This window comes from Acanthochromis polyacanthus, chromosome 1 (genome assembly GCF_021347895.1).
Source record: "Acanthochromis polyacanthus isolate Apoly-LR-REF ecotype Palm Island chromosome 1, KAUST_Apoly_ChrSc, whole genome shotgun sequence".
NCBI classification, from domain to species: Eukaryota; Metazoa; Chordata; class Actinopteri; family Pomacentridae; genus Acanthochromis; species Acanthochromis polyacanthus.
This window is the reverse complement of record NC_067113.1, coordinates 59113863-59132488: the sequence shown is the minus strand read 5'-3', so window position 1 is coordinate 59132488 and position 18626 is coordinate 59113863. Positions and strand designations below refer to the sequence as shown.

Genomic DNA, 18626 nt, shown 5'->3' with positions numbered 1-18626 from the left:
AGACTGAACAGACTGGTCAGGAGGGCCAGTTCTGTGCTGGACTGTTCCCTGGACTCCATAGAGAAGGTGGGTGAGAGGAGGATGTTGGCAAAGCTCACATCCATCATGGACAACCCTCACTCACTGCATGACACTGTGATGTCTCCAAGTAGCTTTTTCAGCAGTAGACTGAGACACCTAACCTGCAAGAAGGAGCGCGATCGCAAGTCATTCATTCCATCTGCTATAAGACTTTATAACATCAGCATCACTGGCTGATGCTAACACAAAACTGGACTCTATCACATCATCCTTTACCACATAATCTGCACAGTTCTTGCGCTATTTTACTTTACTTCACATCATTACATAAGTCATATTTTCCATCCTACACTCCTGAACATACTGTGATTGTTATTATGATTATCATTATATTGTTGTTTGTTGTTGCTTATTGTTGCTCTACTGTATGATGTATGCTGCTGTAACATGGGAAATTTCCCCGTACACGGGCAGTAATAAAGGATTATCTTATCTTATCTTATCTTTTATGTTTAACACAATGTCCCAACTTCATTGGAATTGGGTTTGTAGTTATTCATTAATAATCTGTTGATAGACTTTATATTTTATTGTCATTAATGTTAATTTTAGATTTTAATGCAATCATTTTAAATAAAAAATGTACAGAAACAACACATAAGTTAGCAACAACAAAGATCCTACAATAATATTTAGTACACTAATTTACCAGACTAAATTAAATATAAATAAATCATATATATTTATAAAAAATTACATGACTAATTCAAATTTAGGCCGCCTACAATAGTATATCTAACAGAAATTCACATATATAAAATACAAATTGACCTTATTATGAAAACACGACAAAGCTATATGACTTATAAAAATAGTAGAATATAAACATTCTGTTGATTGTCTTTCGTGTAAATTTCTGTTCTTCATTTTAAAAATTGCGCAGAATCATTAAATTAAGTCATTAAAAGGCGGATTTTTTCTCCGGTCTACGTATTAGGGTCGGACCTGGCGCCCCGGCGGCCCTCGCTCGGCCGCTCCTCCATCCTGGCACTTCGCTCCATCCTGGTAACTCGCAAGTCCCCGGACTAAAAACAGGAAGTAAGTAGCCAAATCAAAAGCAAAATTCAATTTCTGTTGGGTGGCGGCAGCCGCTCAGAGGCGCCCGGACGTCGCAGAGCCGCAAAATCTCCGCAAAAACGGAGAACAGAGCAGCAGAACTGCGTCAGACCACACAGACGCCATAAGCTTCACCTTGTCGGGGAACATGGCGCCGGAGAGTTTTCATTTAGCTGCTAGCCGGTGGATGCTAACGGTTAGCATCGGTGCGGAGCGGCTCAAACTGCGGGATAAATTTAGCTTCTGTTAAAACTACAGTCCTGCTTCACTGTGTTCAGATTTAAAGCTGTAATTTAAATCATACCATCCATGTAACTGGACATAAACGACGCGTCCATCTTTGCGCAGAATCCTCCTTGCAAATAGCGATAGATGCGACCCAAACTCTATTCAAAAAATGTCTAATTTTACACTTTCTTCCTGATTAACAAATAACAACTACACTACCGATTCTAATTTTACGTTGAATCTTCTAAAAAAATGACCTTGGCAACAATTCGGTGTTCATACATCCCAGAATACCAACACATATTTTAATAAATTAAGCCTAAACTACAAGCTTGTACAACTCTGTTTCCTCCTGTTAACAGTGGAGGGCGGCAACGAGCAGTTAAAACTCAATAAATAACTTTATATATCTGCTAAAATAACTCAGCAGTGGATCAGTCCTCACCCGAATTTACTCAACGCATCTAATAATAAATAAAATATCATATGTATTGATATGAGAGTTAAGTTCTGGCTAGTGTACAGTTTTTTTCTTTAAATTTGAAAATTTTTCAAGGGGTTTTGGTGTTAATTCAACCAAGAAAAACACACATCCCTGCTTTACTACGTTTAAGCTCGAGGGCTTTTCTTGTTTTTGTAACATGAACGTAAATAATCATGTTTGTTTTTGTGTCTTACTAAAGTGACCAGGCTACAGTTCTTTGCACATACAGTCCAAATTATCCCAAAATATTTACATAAATGAACCCCACATTGTTCATTATTTGCTTTCTAGTACCTGCAGGTGTGCAAATTTCCTTTGTCTATTTTTAAAGGGAATTTGGTGTCAATTTAATAAAGAAAACACACTTTATCACTGCTTTTCTCCTTTCCTGAATGTACCCAACCCACTTAATGATAGATAAAACATCAATATAAAAAAAGAAACTGGAGTACCTGCTGATAACCAGTTTTTCTATGCAATTGTTTATTTTTTCTAAGGAGTTTGGTGTGATTTAAAGCAAGAAAAATAAACATAATATATGAGTAAAAGTGCACTTAATTGCAGATCTACACTGACTTCCTCAGCGTAAAGTCTCCATTCTATATAGCTGTACATGCTCATTAATTTATGGTTTTTCATGTGTAAATTTGTAACCTTAATTAATCAGGTAAATTTTTAGAATATAAAATATTGTGGGGCGCTAATGTAAATTTGCATAATTAATATTATTGTCAGGTTTTAACATTATTTAGTCAGGTAAATTAGTATTTTATATTGTATGGTTTTAAAATTAATATTTAAACTTTTTAGGTACATTTAGGGTTTTATTTCTCGATTGAATCAATCAAACATTAAGAAAAATAAGATTTCATCACTGTAATTACATTACTTGTGTTCATTCATTTTTCATTTTTCGTCTTTTTACTTTTATCTTTACTATTATTATGTTGCCTTTGCTTCACTTTTCACAAGTCAGCATTTAAAAATACAGGAATTTATTGTAATGTTGCTGATTTTTAAAATCAAATATTAAATACTTGTTATAACTTAACATAAATGTTTCATACATGATTTATTCATCCAACATATTTCAACAAATTGTGACCATTTCAGATTCCTTTCTTTAACTCAGATACAATGGAAGATCTTCACATAAATTTAGGTTTTTATTCAAATATTATGAATTATTTCCAGCCTGAATGTTACACACTAATGTGACAAAACATGGCATGTTTTAAGTTTTATTTTTAGAGCCGAATAGCAGCAGTCGAGTATAATTTAGTTTAAAGTGACTGAATTTTTAATAAAGTTCTGTAAAGCTGAGATTTGTCACTTTTTTTTTTACTGCAGATTTTTCCTTAAATTCACCATAATTTGATCCTTTTACATTAATAAAGCTATTTTTACTAAAATAATTCCACTTAAAAGAGAACATTTTGAATATTTTACCTTTTTTGTTGAAACTATTCCAATAATTTTGCTAATTTCTTGTGTTTAAAGTAAAACTACAGCATGCATCACTCATATAAATGCCTTTAAAAAGAATAAATGTCCTTTTCTTTCTGCTAGATTTAAAACATAACCCTTAAAATCGTGCTCTTTGTGTTTCTTCACCACATTTACAAGATGAGTTTGTGTGCTAACATAATGTATAATGCTCCAAAAATATAAAGTTTTTACTTTAAATGTATGCTACACTTATTGCACATTTTGCATTTTATATTTGTCTTGTTGATTATTTTTACTTATTGCATATTTTTGCTAGTTTATCTTTTTTTGCGGGGGTTGTAACGGGACCCGTTTTACTGTAACAGCCTAATTTCACCTAAAGTATTTCTGTTCTATTAAATATTAATTACCAAAATCCCTACATTCTAGCTGACTAATGTGCAGCTTTTGACCCATTTGGAAGCTAATTTTCAACATTTGTCAGTATTTGCTGCTTTATTTCACAGTAAATTAAATATCTTTTGGGTTTTGACTGTTGTTTTAGCAAAACAAGCAATTTTAGTGAGAAAATGTGGTTATTTTCATTATTTTTATGGCTTTAATGACTAATTGGTGCTTTAAAAACACAACCATTAGCTGCCTTTAACAATTAAAAACCTAATGTTCTGCTTTTTCTGTCTCAGTTTTAAGATTTTAACGTTTTTTTTCCTGTCACCTGTTATTTCCATGCTTCTGTAACACAAATATAAACTTGTTTCTGTGAAATTCCGTGACATTATCGTGTTTTTTTGCAGGTTCAGGATGAGTTCGGCTGCAGACGACGAAGACGCTGCAGCTTTAGAAACGGTGAAGTCGGTGACGTTGACTCAGGACAGCGATGGAAGCATCATCCTGCACTGTCCTCCCAACGGTGGGTTAAAGCGCACACAAAAATGCCTTTCTGCGTCTTTTGTTATAGTTTAAAACCATCAAACATCCAGAATATGTAAATAAAACTGTTTAAAACTGTTTTAACACAGAATATTTAGCCACTTTTGGCTTGTTTCTGCTGCCCCCTGGTGGCCGTAAACACTCACTGATTGCAGGTTATCAGTCCTCTTTGTTCATGATCAGTCGTTAAAGTTGTGTTTTTTTATAATAAATATGTTTTATTGTGTGCAGACGAAGACTCTGAGCCTCTTCAGAAGAAGCTTCGACTCTCCACAGAAGAGCAAGACGACTCGGACACTCCTCAGTTCTCCGTTGTCACTTTACCCAGTGAGAGGTTTTACTTTTTATCACTGACTTAATGTGTGAATTGAGTTTTCCAGGTTTGTGTATCTAAAAGTTAAAGCACCTTAAAACCTTTACTCAAACTTTTCTAACCACATGGATGAAAAAATACCCATCTGTTGCACTTTAAAGCTCATTTCTTTGGTTGCAGGACTTCCCGAGGCAACAAAAACTAGACTGTTAATATATTTTCTGATGTATTTAGTGATGGAACAAAGTGTTCTCGAAAATGTCACAGTAATTTATTATTTCATATCTTTAACGTTTTGACTGTAAGTTGGCATTTCTGTTGTACCAGATGACCTCGAGGTAACTCTGCAGGAATCAATGAGATAATAAACTTTAACAGAAGTTTATGATGCCTGCTGGTGCTGAAATGTAGGTGGAGGTGGAGAGAACTAAACTTCAGTGACGTATTTAACGTATAGTTTTAGTATTGGTTTGGGAGTTCCTTTGACAGCTGGTTTTAGACCAAGTTTTGACAGGTTTTGTACCAGTTTGGGACTTTGTTTGGACTTATTTTAGACCGTTTCTAGTTTTATACTGGCTTCAGATTACTTTTAGGCTTTTTATAAGATGATTTTGGGTGGTTTTAGACGTAGTTTAAGATTGGTTTAGGACTGGTCTTGTAATTGGTTTTAAAGTAGCTTTAGTCTTGGTTTGGGAGTTCCTTTTTGGATCTGGTTTTAGACTAAGTTTTTAGGTAGATTTTGGACTTTTTTAAGACATTTTTTCTTCCTAGTTTTGTACCGGTTTGGACTTATTTTAGACTGTTTCTGGTACAATACTAACTTTAGGTTGATTATAAACTAATTTTTAGTGGTTTTGGACTTGGTTTGAGGTTTGTTTTATACTAGCTTAAGATTGGTTTACAACGTAGTTTAGGAACGGCTTTCGGATTGGTTTTAGTCTTGGTTTGGGAGTGCCTTTGGTGATTGGTTTTAGGCTAAGTTTAGGCAGGTTTTGGACTTATTTGAGACAGTTTCTTTATGATACTAACTCTAGGCTGATTCTAAACTAATTTTGAATGATTTTGAACTTGGTTTTAAGCTTGTTTAAGACTATCTTAACATTGGTTCACAATGTGGTTTAGGACTGGTTTTAGAGTAGTTTTAGTCTTGCTCTGGGAGTTCCTTTTTGGAGCTGGTTTTAGACTATGTTTAGATAGATTTTGGACTTCTTTTAGACATTTTCTTGTCGTCAGTGTCGGAGAACGATGAGAGTTTCGAGGTGACGATGACGGCAACAGCAGACGGAGATCTTTCAGAGGACGGGGTCGCCCAGATCCAGGTAGAGGTGAAGTTACCCTTTTATTATCATTTTGTTTTATTATTATTCACTTTTTATCACATGTGTATTTTGGTTTTGTTTTCTAATTGAGGTGAAAACCTAGAAGTGATAATAATGTGTTAATTTCAGGTCACAGATCAGGTTTACAAAGGATTTCATCAGCTTTTCCCTTCACACTGAGAAAATATGTAAGAACATGATCCAGAGGACTTTGTTTGTGATGAATCTGTGGGCTGATAGTTGAGTTTGTTTGTTCAGATTCTTCAAGAGGATGAAGATTCTCTGTCGCCCAATCAGAAGACAGAAGTGTCTCCGGTCAGTCAGGCCTGGTTCACCACCAAAGAAGACAAAGACACTCTGGCTAACAAAGGTACTGACAGGAATTTAACTTCTAAAGATGATCAGTTTAACTTTATAGCTTCATACTAAGTGCAGTAAAGAGAGAAAACCTAAATCAGAGACAGATTTGGCTTTAAATCAGCTCCAGACACCAGTTTTTAAAGATTATTGGCAGGTTGGTTGTTCAACAGGTTGAACACGTTGCCTCAGTTCTTCTGTGGATTCAGTGACTTCCCTCTGTAAATATAATCCAGATTGACTGCATGATTCTGGACTAGTTTTGGACTTGATCTTAGGCTGTGTTTGGACTACTTTTAGACAGTTTTTGGACTTGGTGTTAGACTGGTTTTAGGCGAGTTTTAGACTGGATTTTGAATTGGTGTTTGACCACTTTAAGACTGGTTCTGTGCTTTATTTCGGACCATTTTAGACAGATTTTAAACTTGTTTTGGAATTGGTATTGATGTTGATTGTAGACTGGTTTGAGACTTGGTTTTTGACTTATGTTGGATTTCTTTTGCCTGATTATAGACTAGTTTTAGAGTGTGATTTTTTACACTGGCTTTAGGTTTGATTTGAACTAGTTTTTGACAGGTTTTGGACTAGTTTGAGACTGGATTGGAGCGTGGATTTGGACTTAGTTTTTGACTTCAATTTGGACTAGATTTTAGACCATTAGACCAACTTTAGACTGGGTTTTGGTTTGGTTTTGAATTGTATTTTGGTTTGGTTTTAGACTTGTTTTGAACTGCTTTCAGACAAGTTTTAAATTTGGTTTTAGACTAGTTTTAGATTGATTTCGACTTTGTTTTGAACTGGTTTGGACACGGTCTTAGAGAAGTTTAGAATAGTTTTGTGACTGGATTTGTACTTTGTTTCAGACTGGAATTGAACTGATTTTTCTTTAGTTGTCAAACTGGATTTGGACTTGGACTGTTTTGGACTTTACTTTGGACTTCATTTAGACTGATTTTGAGTTGGTTTTAGACTAGTTTTGGCTGGTTTTCATGTAGGTTTTGGACTGGTTTTTACACTGGTTTTAGAGTGGATCATTGCCTGTAACAGGAAAAAAGTTCACAGGTCAGATGAAAAGTTGCTAATTTAAGTTTGTTCAGAGTAGAAATATTTAGCTTCAAAGACATTTAATAGATTTTTTCACCATTTTGTGTAGAAAGATACAGATGTTTGCTCTTAACCATAAAAAATGCTTTCACAGTGTTTGATTTAGTGTTTGTTTGACTTTAGGTCATAAATGGAAACAAGGAATGTGGTCTAAAGAGGAGATCGACCTTCTGATGAGCAACATCGACCGATATGTGAAGGTACGACGCCATCTATCGCTGTATCTCATTATTTTATGTCTTTATGTCACCAGAAGACGTTAAAATCTGAAACATTTTCTCAGAGTCGTGGTATTGAAGATCCTGCAGAGATCATTTTCGAGATGTCCAAAGAAGAGAGGAAGGATTTCTACCGATCGGTGGCTTTGGGACTAAACCGGCCGCTGTTCGCCGTCTACAGAAGAGTTCTACGAATGTACGACAACCGAAATCATGTTGGAAAGTGAGTTCATGAGGAAAACATGGCAAAAACACACTGAAACTTTATTTTCCCAGTTTGAGGAGTAATTTGTGCTTTTTCCTGCAGGTACACTCCTGATGAGATAGAGAAGCTTAAAGCGTGAGTATAACCTAATGTAGCATCAAAAATTCACGTTAGCTTGTTGTTATTTACACCAATATCTGATGTGTTTTCAGGCTAAGAGAGAAACATGTGAACGAATGGTTTTGGACTGGCTTTAGGCTGGTTTTAGAAGTTTTTGACTACATTTTAGGCTGCTTTGGACTAATTTAGGCAGGCTTTAGGACTTGGTTTGGACACAGTTTTAGATTAATGTTTGGCCTTGGCTTCAGATTATTTTGGTCTGGTTTAGGACTGCATTTTAGACTTGATTTTAGAATGTCTTTGAACTAGTTTCAGACTGGATTTGGACTTGTTTTGAACAGATTTTATGCTGGTTTTAGACTACTTTTGGCTGGTTTTAGATTAGGTTTTGGGCTGTTTTTTTTTCGACTGCTTTGAGAATAGTTGGGACAAGTGTTGGACTTGATTTTAGAAGGTTTTTGGACTGGTTTTAGAATTGTGTTTCACTAGTTTTAGACTGTTTTTAGACAAATTTTATGGATTTGATGATGAATTTTCGATGATGGGTTTTAGATTTATTTGAGACTAGGTTTCTGACTAGTTTAAAACTTGTTTTGGAGTTGCATTAGGACTGGTTTTCAGCTTCCTTTAGACTGGTTATATGCTAACATTAGACTAGTTTAGGCTCGTTTTGGATAGATGTTTACATTGGATTTGGACTTGGTTTCTGACTTCACTATAGACTGGTTTGGACTGGTTTTAGATGACTTTTAGACTAAACTTATGATGTGAATTCCAGCAATTTCTGAACTGGGTGTTGGACTGTTTGACCTTCATTTCAGGCTAATTTTGGCTGGTTTTGAATTTGATTTTAGGCAACCTTTTACAGTGGTTTTACACTTGATTTTCAACTGACTTTAGACTAGTTTAGGCAGGTTTTGGACTTCTTTTAGGCTGGTTATATGCTAGCTTTAGAGTAGTTTTGGATTTGGCTTTGGACAGATTTTTAAACTGGTTTTATACTAGTTGTTGAAAGGTTTTGGACTAGTTGTTAACTGGATTTGGACTTAGTTTTTGACTTAATTTTAGACTCATTTTGAACTGGTTTTGTTGTCATCTACACCAGTGTTACCTCTGATGTGTTTTCAGGCTGAGAGAGAAACATGGGAACGACTGGGCGACTATCGGAGCAGCTCTGGGTCGAAGTGCCTCGTCTGTCAAAGATCGCTGCCGGCTGATGAAGGACACCTGCAACACAGGTAACCTGAAAAACACCTTTATCCATAAATATCAATAACTGGCATTAGAGTGTGGAAGCTTCATGTCAGATTTATTTTTTTAAAAACAGGTAAATGGAGCGAGGAGGAGGAGCGGCGCCTCGCTGAAGTTGTGTACGAGATGGCAGGCGTGTCACCAGGGTCAGCTGTCACCGGGGGTGTTTCCTGGGCGACCGTCGCCGACCAGGTTCGCACACGCTCAGAGAAACAGTGTCGGTCGAAGTGGCTGAACTACCTGAACTGGAAACACAGCGGAGGAACGGAGTGGACGAAGGAGGACGACCTGAACCTCATACGAAGGTACAGGTCATGGACTAAGACTGGCTTTGGAGTTTGTTTAGAACTGGTTTTTAGACTGTTTTTACTGGTATTATACTTGTTTTGGATTTTAGCCTGGTTTAGTCTTTAGCCTGAGACTTGGTTTTTGACTAGCTTAAGACTAGTTTTGGCTGATTTTAGACGTGATCTTAGACGAACTTTAAAGCAGACTTTAGAGAAGTTTTGGACTTCATTTTAAACTAGTTTTAAAATAAGTTTGTGACCAGATCTTACACTGTTTTAGTTTCAGACAGGGCTTTGGACTTAGTCTGGATATGGTTTCAGACTCATATTGGACTGGTTGTTGGTTTTGCTTCAGACTACTTTTGGTCTGGTTTTTGATTTGGTTTTAGACTGTTAGACTAGTCTCAGACAGGGTTTTGGGCTTGGTTCTGGTTTTGAAGTACTTTTACTTATTCTGAACTTGGTTATAGACTTGATTGTTGACTGGTTTCAGACCTGGTTTTGAACTTATTTTGGACTTAATTAAGAACTGATTTTGAACCTTTTTGGGATTGGTTTTAGACTAATTTAAGACTGGTGTTGGACTTTTAGACTGGTTTTATTTCAGTGTTTGACTGGTTGGCCTGTTTGAGGCTTGGTTTTTGGTTACTGGTGGTTTGGGTTTTGGACTTCTTTAAGGCTTGTTTTCAGACTAGTTTTTGACAGGTTTTGGATTTAATTTTAGACTGGTTTACAACTTGTTTTGGTTTTAGATAGTTTTTGATAGATTTTAGACTGTAATTAATCCAGTTTAAGGCTGGTTTTGGACTTGATTTTAGACCAGTTTGAGATTAATTTAAGAGTGGATAATGATATGTTTTAGGACTATTTTTAGAGTAATTACACTTGTCTTTGAGTTTGTTTTAGGCCGGTTTGAGAATTGATTGTGGACTGTATTTAATCTAATTCAAGACTGGAGTCGGACTTGATATTTGACTGGTTTTAGATGTTTTTTTTTACTGGCTTCAGACCTGTTTTTGAGCTGGTTTTGGACTTCTTTTTCAAACTGGCCTGATGTATTTCAGGATATCGGAGCTGGAGGTGGAGGATGAGAATGAGATAAAGTGGGAGGACCTGGCTGGAGGGTGGAGCAGCGTCCGGTCGCCTCAGTGGCTGCGATCGAAGTGGTGGAGCATCAAGAGACAAGTGGCCAATCACAAGGAGATCCCATTTAACGGTAAATACAGACCAGACCTCCTCCTCCTTCTTCTTATTTAATTGTTGTTATTATTCATTATAATGTGTCCTCAGTCCTCCTAAAAGGTCTCCAGGAGTTAATGGCGTCCTCACAGTCGACGTCCGGACCAGGAAGCCCCTCCTCCTCCTCGCTCCAGATCCGACTCACCCGGCTGGACGAGAGAAGTGGCAGCCCTGCCCCCAGCTCTGTGGCGGCGCTGCAGATTCCGGTTCAGATCCCGCTGCAGATCACACACCTCGGTAAGAATCACTGCGTTGACATTAATCCATTTTTGTTTTGTCCACGTCAACATAGATGATAAAAAACAGACATACAATGATCAGAAAATCACTATAAAGACAAACATGGTGACTGCAAGAACCTGACAGGAATGACCAAAAGAGGAGAGGAAACACCAACAAGCCAAAAAGAAATGCAAAATATACACAAAGGGAGACAAAATGACCGCAGACTGACCTAAAATGATAAAGACAAGACATAAAATGACGGTAGAAAGATTCAAAATGACATAAAACCACAATAATGACATGTAAAGGGAGCAGATGGAGACAATGACCAAAAATTACATAAAAAGATGCCAAAGACAAACCAAATATCAAAAAAAGGACACAAAAAGATACTGAACAACCAAATCAGGACACAAATGATCAAAAAATGTATATAAAATTATTGAAACTCAAACATAATGGTTGTAAAGAGACTCAAAATGACAGAAAATCAGCATCGAGAGACGCAATGCCGATAAAAACAGATATAAAATGACCAAAAAGGACACAAGATGATCAGAACTAGGACAAAAAAGGCCTCAAAGACATTTAAGATGTCCAAAAGTTACCAAAAATGTACAGAAAATACCAAAAAAGACACAAAAAGGTGACAAAACCACCATAAGAAGATGCAAAATATCCTCAAAATGACATGAAATATCCATAGACTGAGACAAAATGACCACAAAGAGACATAAAATGACAAAAACTAGACGCAGAAACAGACAAAACTACCATAAACTGATAAAAATGATCTCATAGAAAGTGGGAAACGACAAACCAGTGTTTTAGGAGAGAAAAATCAGTTTTAGTCTGAATGAAGGAACTATTTAATTGATTATGGCCCTGTCACACTCTAGCGTATAGAGCCAGCGTCTGAGGAACGTATCGAATATTTCGAAAAATTGTTTTTACGCACAACTTTTCAGCGTATGAGGTCCATTTTCGGTTAATGACCGTTAGAGTAACGTGAGCCTAGCGTACCGTCAGCGTATGAGTAGCGTATGAGTAGCGTATGAGTAGCGTATGTCAGCGTATGTGAGCATATGTGATGTGATGTGTATTTGAGTTGGACGTATACCGACGTATGAGTAACGTATGCGGAACGTCAGCCTAACGTATGAGGAGCGTACACAGCTGGTGATGTTGGGACCAACCCTGTCCAGCAGTTTATCATACATTTTTGGAGGCATGCGTAGGAAGTTCCTGAAGGCTCTCTGATCTTCATTTCTCAGTTCAACCATAAGCTGGTCATAAAGGCCAAATTGACGCCGCCTTCCAATCCAAGGTTTCACCCAGATTGCACGTCTCATTCTACGCCTTCTTCTGTGTCTAGCATACTCAACTGCCAACTGTAACAAATCTTGGTGATGTTGCAGCACAGCAACCTCCATCTCTGAACTGCTGGTACAAACTGATACAGATTTGGAAATGTGAGACTTTATATACCCCCATGCGCTGGAAATACACATGTAATAAGTTGGCTGTACGCTCAGAACACGTTAGGCATAAGCTGAGTACGTTACACTGTCGTTAGAACTACCATCATAACGTTAGCCATTCGTTAGACACACGTTCATTATACGCTACTCTAACGCTAGGTTTCCTGACCCACTCTATTTCAACGTATGAGAAGCGTTGTCGACGTATGAGTAACGTACCTTCAGCGTACCTCTAGCATGTTCAGCGTATGAGGAGCGTAAAATTCATATGTTGGCATACGCTGAACATTTTTGTGCATGTTCAAAAAAATTTTTGGCCATCAGTGTACACCGACATACCCCGGCGTAGTAGAAACGTATTCCAGCGTACCCCTAGTGTGTGTCAGCGTATGTCAGCGTATTCCCAAAAAGTCCATACGTTCCTCTTACGCTGGCTCTATACGCTAGAGTGTGACAGGGCCTTTAGTGGCTTCATTCAGAGGCTCTAATAAATGAAGAAACTGGATTCATGTGGATTTAGTGTCACATCTATGGGTTTTAGTTTTCTGCTCTGTGCAGCTGTTGTGTGTTTTGTGTTGTTTCTGACAGTGTTTATTGTGTTTTCAGCCTCAGATTCTGCAGCAGCAGCTTCCAGCGACTCTGAAACCATCACTCTGAACACTGGAGCTCTGCAGGCCTTCGAGATCCTGCCGGTAAACAACACAACACAACAAGGCAACACAAACCAGTTTGAGGCTACACACTAAGAGACAAAATCACCACAATTAGATGTAATAAGTTGGGGAAGTCACACAGAATGACCTGAAAGTGCAACACAATCACCTCAAAAAGACACAAAGTGAACACAAAGGCCCAAAAATGCAACCACAGATGCATAAAACAACTACAAAAACATGCAAAGTAAACATAGAAATACACAAAAAGACCACAGTGAGATGCAAAATGTCAATAGCGATGCTAAAGATACAAAATTAAGCACGGCAACACAAATGTACAACACAAAAAGACACAAAATTAACACCAGGAGACCCAAAATGATCACAAAGACATGTAAAATGACCACAGACACAAAATTAACAACAAAAACATGCAAAATAACCATCAAATTACACAAAATGACCACCATGAGATACAAAGCAAACAGAAAAACAAAATGGAAAAAAGAGACACAGAAGGAACACAAAAGGTACCAAATGAAACACAGAAACACCACACAAAATTAGCACAAAAAACACAAAAAATGCATCAAACAAACTAAAGGATTAGAAAGAGACAAAATATGACCTGAATACACAGAAAGTGAACACAAATGAGCCAAAATAAACCACAAAAACCCAGATTTAACACAAAATGACCCAAGATGAACACAAATAGACACAAAATAACAGAAAAAATACAGACAAATAACAAATACAGAAATGCAATTTGGCAAGAAAGACACAGAAAATAAACACAGAAGAAAGGAACACACACAAAATGAATACAAACAGACTAAAGTGGGAAAAAAACGACAAAAAAAACAAACTTAACCTCAAAATTAACACAAAACCATAAAGACAAAACAAACGACTAGAATGAGAAGCGAAAAAAACACAAAGTGACACAAAATGACCTTAAGGAGACAAAATGAACACAAAGTGTCACAGTCCTCTGCCTGCTCCTCATGTTGTGTTGTTGTTGTCTCCAGTCCTTCCACCTGCAGCCCACAGGGACTCCAGGAACGTACTACCTCCAGACTTCATCCAATCAGAGCCTTCCTCTCAGCTTGGCCAATAACAGCACGGTTACCCTGACAACGGGCTCCTCTCCGTCGTCACACGAGCACATCATCCTGCACAGTCTGTCGGTCAGTAGGTCCACCTGATGGAGGGAGGGGTTCAGGTTGTGTGTCTGAACTTTAATGTGTGTTGTGTGTTTTTGTATGTTTTCTTGTGGATTTTAACACGTTTTTATGTTTTTTAATGTTTTAGTAAAGTTTTTGCGTGTTTTCTTGTGGATTTTAATACATTTTTACGTTTGTTTTACATGTTTTCTTGTGTTTTATGTGTTTTTGTGTGTTTTCATGTTTTTTTAAATATATTTCTATTAGTTTTTTGTGGATTTTAACATGTTTTTATGTTTTTTTAATATGTTTTAGTAAGGTTTTTGTGTTTTCTAGTGGATTTTAACATGTCTTTATGTTTCTTTAATACACACGTGGACAAAATTGTTGGTACCCCTCAATTAAAGAAGGAAAAACCCACAATTCTCACTGAAATCACTTGAAACTCACAAAAGTAACAATAAATAAAAATTTATTGAAAATTAAATAATCAAAAACAGCCATTACTTTTGAATTGTTGATTAACATAATTATTTAAAAAAACAAACTAATGAAACAGGCCTGGACAAAAATGATGGTACCTCTATAAAAGATTGAAAACTATTTGACCAGAGTGACATGATTAACTCAGGTGTGTCATTTAATTGACTTCACAGGTGTTTCCAAACTCATAATCAGTCAGTCTGCCTATTTAAAGGGAGACAAGTAGTCACCCTGCTGTTTGGTGAAAAGGTGTGTACCACACTGAACATGGACAACAGAAAGCGAAGGAGAGAATTGTCCCAGGACATCCGAAAAAAAATGATAGACAAACATCTTAAAGGTAAAGGCTATAAGACCATCTCTAAACAGCTTGAAGTTCCTGTGACAACAGTGGCTCATATTATTCAGAAGTTCAAGACCCACGGGACAGTAGGCAACCTCCCTGGACGTGGCCGCAAGAGGAAAATTGATGACAAATTGAAGAGACGGATCGTTCGAATTGTATCCAAAGAGCCCCGAGCAACCTCCAAAGAAATTAAAGGTGAACTCCAAGGCCAAGGTACATCAGTGTCAGATCGCACCATTCGTCGTTGTTTGAGCCAAAGTGGACTTCATGGGAGACGACCAAGGAGGACACCACTGCTGAAAAAAACTCATAAAAAAGCCAGACTGGAATTTGCAAAAATGCATGTTGACAAGCCACAAAGCTTCTGGGAGAATGTCCTTTGGACAGATGAGACCAAACTGGAGCTTTTTGGTAAGGCACATCAACTCTATGTTCATAGACTCAAAAACCAAGCATACGAAGAAAAGAACACTGTCCCTACGGTGAAACATGGAGGAGGCTCAGTAATGTTTTGGGGCTGCTTTGCTGCATCTGGCACAGGGTGTCTTGAAAGTGTGCAAGGTACGATGAAATCTGAAGACTATCAAGGCATTCTGGAGAGAAATGTGCTGCCTAGTGTCAGAAAGCTTGGTCTCAGTCGCAGGTCATGGGTCTTCCAACAGGACAACGATCCAAAACACACAGCCAAAAACACCCAAGAATGGCTGAGAGAAAAGCGTTGGACTATTCTAAGGTGGCCTTCTATGAGCCCAGATCTGAATCCCATTGAACATCTGTGGAAGGAGCTGAAACATGCCATTTGGAGAAGACACCCATCAAACCTGAGACAACTGGAGCTGTTTGCTCATGAGGAGTGGGCCAAAATACCTGTTGACAGCTGCAGAACGCTCATTGACAAATACAGAAATCGTTTAATTGCAGTGATTGCCTCAAAAGGTTGTGCAACAAAATATTAAGTTATGGGTACCATCATTTTTGTCCAGCCCTATTTCATTAGTTTGTTTTTTTAAATAATTATGTTAATCAACAATTCAAAAGTGATGGCTGATTTTGATTATTTAATTTTCAATACATTTTTATTTATTGTTACTTTTGTGAGTTTCAAGTGATTTCAGTGAGAATTGTGGGTTTTTCCTTCTTTAACTGAGGGGGACCAACAATTTTGTCCACGTGTGTATGTTTTAGTAAGTTTTTTGTGTTTTCTTGTGTGTTTTTACGTTTTTTTTTTTCTTGTTTCCTCCTCAGACTGAAGGCCTCTGTTCCAGTGACGGCGTCATCATCCAGACCGTCACCTCTGACCCCGCCTCATCAGACCCCCTCAGCCAGTCACAGCTGGTGGTGGAGGGGCAGAGCCAGGACGACCGCCTTGACGCCACCAGTCTCCTGGAGGGTTCGGAGGATGTCGTCACGGAAACTCAGGAGCCAATGACAGACGGTTTTACAGACAAGGTAAAAACACCAACGTAATAAACAGGACTTTATTTTGAAAAGCTCTGATTTCACAGCTTCCTTTACATTTTAAATATAATATTAAACTGCAGATTTCTATCTTTTATAACCTTTTGGTGCTGTTTTTCTTCTTAAAGCTCATCTTTGTTGATGTACAGGGTGGACAAAATAATAGAAACACCACTCAGTTGTTTAGTTGTGTGTTTGTGTGCGTCAGGGACTGAGTTCAACCTCTGTGGAGCCTCCAGTGGTGCATTCTGGGATCACATCTGGAAGCGCCGTGCTGATTGTGTCTCCTCCCAACATCAGCAGCACACTGACAGGTAACAGACACACAATAATGAGCTGTGATGCGCAGACAGACACACAAAATGAACGCAAACACACCAAAATGACCTGACAGACGCATGAAATTGTCAAGAGACACAGAATTACCACAGAGAAGTGCAAAATGACCACATAAAGGCACAAAATTACCAGAAAAAAAAACAGAATGACCACACAGAAAGGCAAAAGTACCACAAGATACACAAGAATACAAAGATGTTGAAAATGACTAGAGAGGCACGCAAAATGACCACAGAAACTCACAAAAATTACGAGAAAGTGACAGAAAATTAACAGAAAATCACAAAAAATGACCACAAAGACGCATGAAATGATCTGAAAGACACAAAATGAGCAGAAAAATGCACAAAAATAGACACAAAATGACCTGAAAGACACAAACTGAGCAGGAAGACACACACAATGACAAAACCTAGACACAAAATGACCACAAAAATACACAAAATGACTAGGAAAACACAAATTACCACAAAGACGCACAAAATGTGCAGAATAAATGACACAAAATGACCTAAAAGACACAAAATTACCACAAGAAGACACAGACTGACCACAGAGGCATAAAATGACCACGAAGTGAAACAGAGATGAAATAAAACATTTCATGTTTTCGTGTGTGTTTTTGCATGTTTTTGTGTATTTTCTTTTGTGTTTTTGAATGTTTTCTTCATGTGTTTTGTGTTTTAATGTACGCTTTCATGTTTTTTTAATGTATTTTTGTGTTTGAAGGTGAATTTTTTTAAGCGTTTTCATGTGTTATCCAGCGCTTTCTTGTGTTTTTTGCATATTGTGATTCTTGTCAGAAACCGAGCGTTTCCTGTCGTTTCCGTTCTCAGATCCTATCTTGGAGAACCAGGACGGATCCGACTGAGCTGGACTTTGATGTGAGAAGTTCAGGAAGAAGAAGCTGCTTCCTGTTTCCTCGTCCCGCTGCGAGTTACAGAACTTTTTAATGAACCCTGGATTAATGTGAACGTTGCTCCTCACGGTGGCACCAAAGAGACTCTGCAGGTCCGGATGGATTAAAGTTTGACCTGAAACACTTTAGAAACATGAGCTGAGACGTAAAGATGGACGACAGATCATGACTTTCTCCTTTGAAGCTACAATAATGTTCAAACCCGACCGAACGTCCGTTTTTACTTAGACTCTGACGTATAATTATGTGAACATGAAGAAGACTTCAGGCGGACTGACTCCTGCTGGTTACCATGGAAAAAATAAACTATTTTAACTAGTTCTGTTTGTATTTAAATGAGGGTTGTGGGGAAGTTTGCTGCCCAGAACTCATGGCGCACAATATTTAGTTCTCAAAGCTGCATTCTGATTTTATAGGAAAATAAATATTCCAACTCTATTCACTGGTAGTATTATGATTCTTCATACTCCATCATAGATTTCATGTGTTTTTGTCCGGTTTTGGATTTAAAAATACGCCCTGCAACACAAACCACAGGAAATAAATACTAAAGAGTGACTGAAATAAATAATGACATTTTTACTCCTAAACCTGCAAATACTACAAAAATCTGAACCCCAGAATCCACTTGCTGGTTGGAAAAGTTGCCAAAATTACATAATTTATCAGAGCTAGAGACTCAAAAATACACAAAATGACCGGCTGGTTCGTGTTGGTTAAACAAATAATGACATTTTTGGCCATTTTTATTCCTAAACCTTCAATTTCTGTTCCTCATTGAGAGCTAGAAAATGTAAAAACTGAAAAAATGTCAAAATTTCTACTTCAGAAACTGGAACTGTTTTTTGGACATTTCTTGTCACGTTAAGTAATTTTTTGTCATTTTGACGAGTTTCAATTAATTTTTTATTT

General features: G+C 37.4%; 1 protein-coding gene across 4 annotated transcripts; it reads left to right on the top strand.

Moving 5' to 3' along the window:
* The first annotated feature begins 1004 nt into the window (after window positions 1-1004).
* On the top strand, window positions 1005-18152 carry dmtf1 (cyclin D binding myb-like transcription factor 1). Of its 4 annotated transcripts, none has more exons than XM_022210558.2 (17): window positions 1005-1119; window positions 4093-4208; window positions 4460-4555; window positions 5775-5860; window positions 6119-6230; window positions 7445-7521; window positions 7605-7762; window positions 7847-7879; window positions 8993-9102; window positions 9192-9420; window positions 10467-10618; window positions 10693-10878; window positions 12954-13039; window positions 14035-14193; window positions 16244-16447; window positions 16665-16770; window positions 17632-18152. In XM_022210558.2, exons 2-17 carry the CDS (start codon window positions 4100-4102, stop codon window positions 17664-17666), a joined length of 1938 nt encoding a protein of 645 aa, XP_022066250.1. In that variant the 5' UTR covers window positions 1005-1119; window positions 4093-4099; the 3' UTR covers window positions 17667-18152. The 4 variants fall into 4 exon arrangements, with proteins under 4 accessions (XP_022066250.1, XP_022066251.1, XP_022066248.1 ...); XM_022210559.2 differs by having other exon boundaries at window positions 5775-5866; window positions 10705-10878; XM_022210556.2 differs by having other exon boundaries at window positions 5775-5866.
* The last annotated feature ends 474 nt before the right edge of the window (window positions 18153-18626 follow it).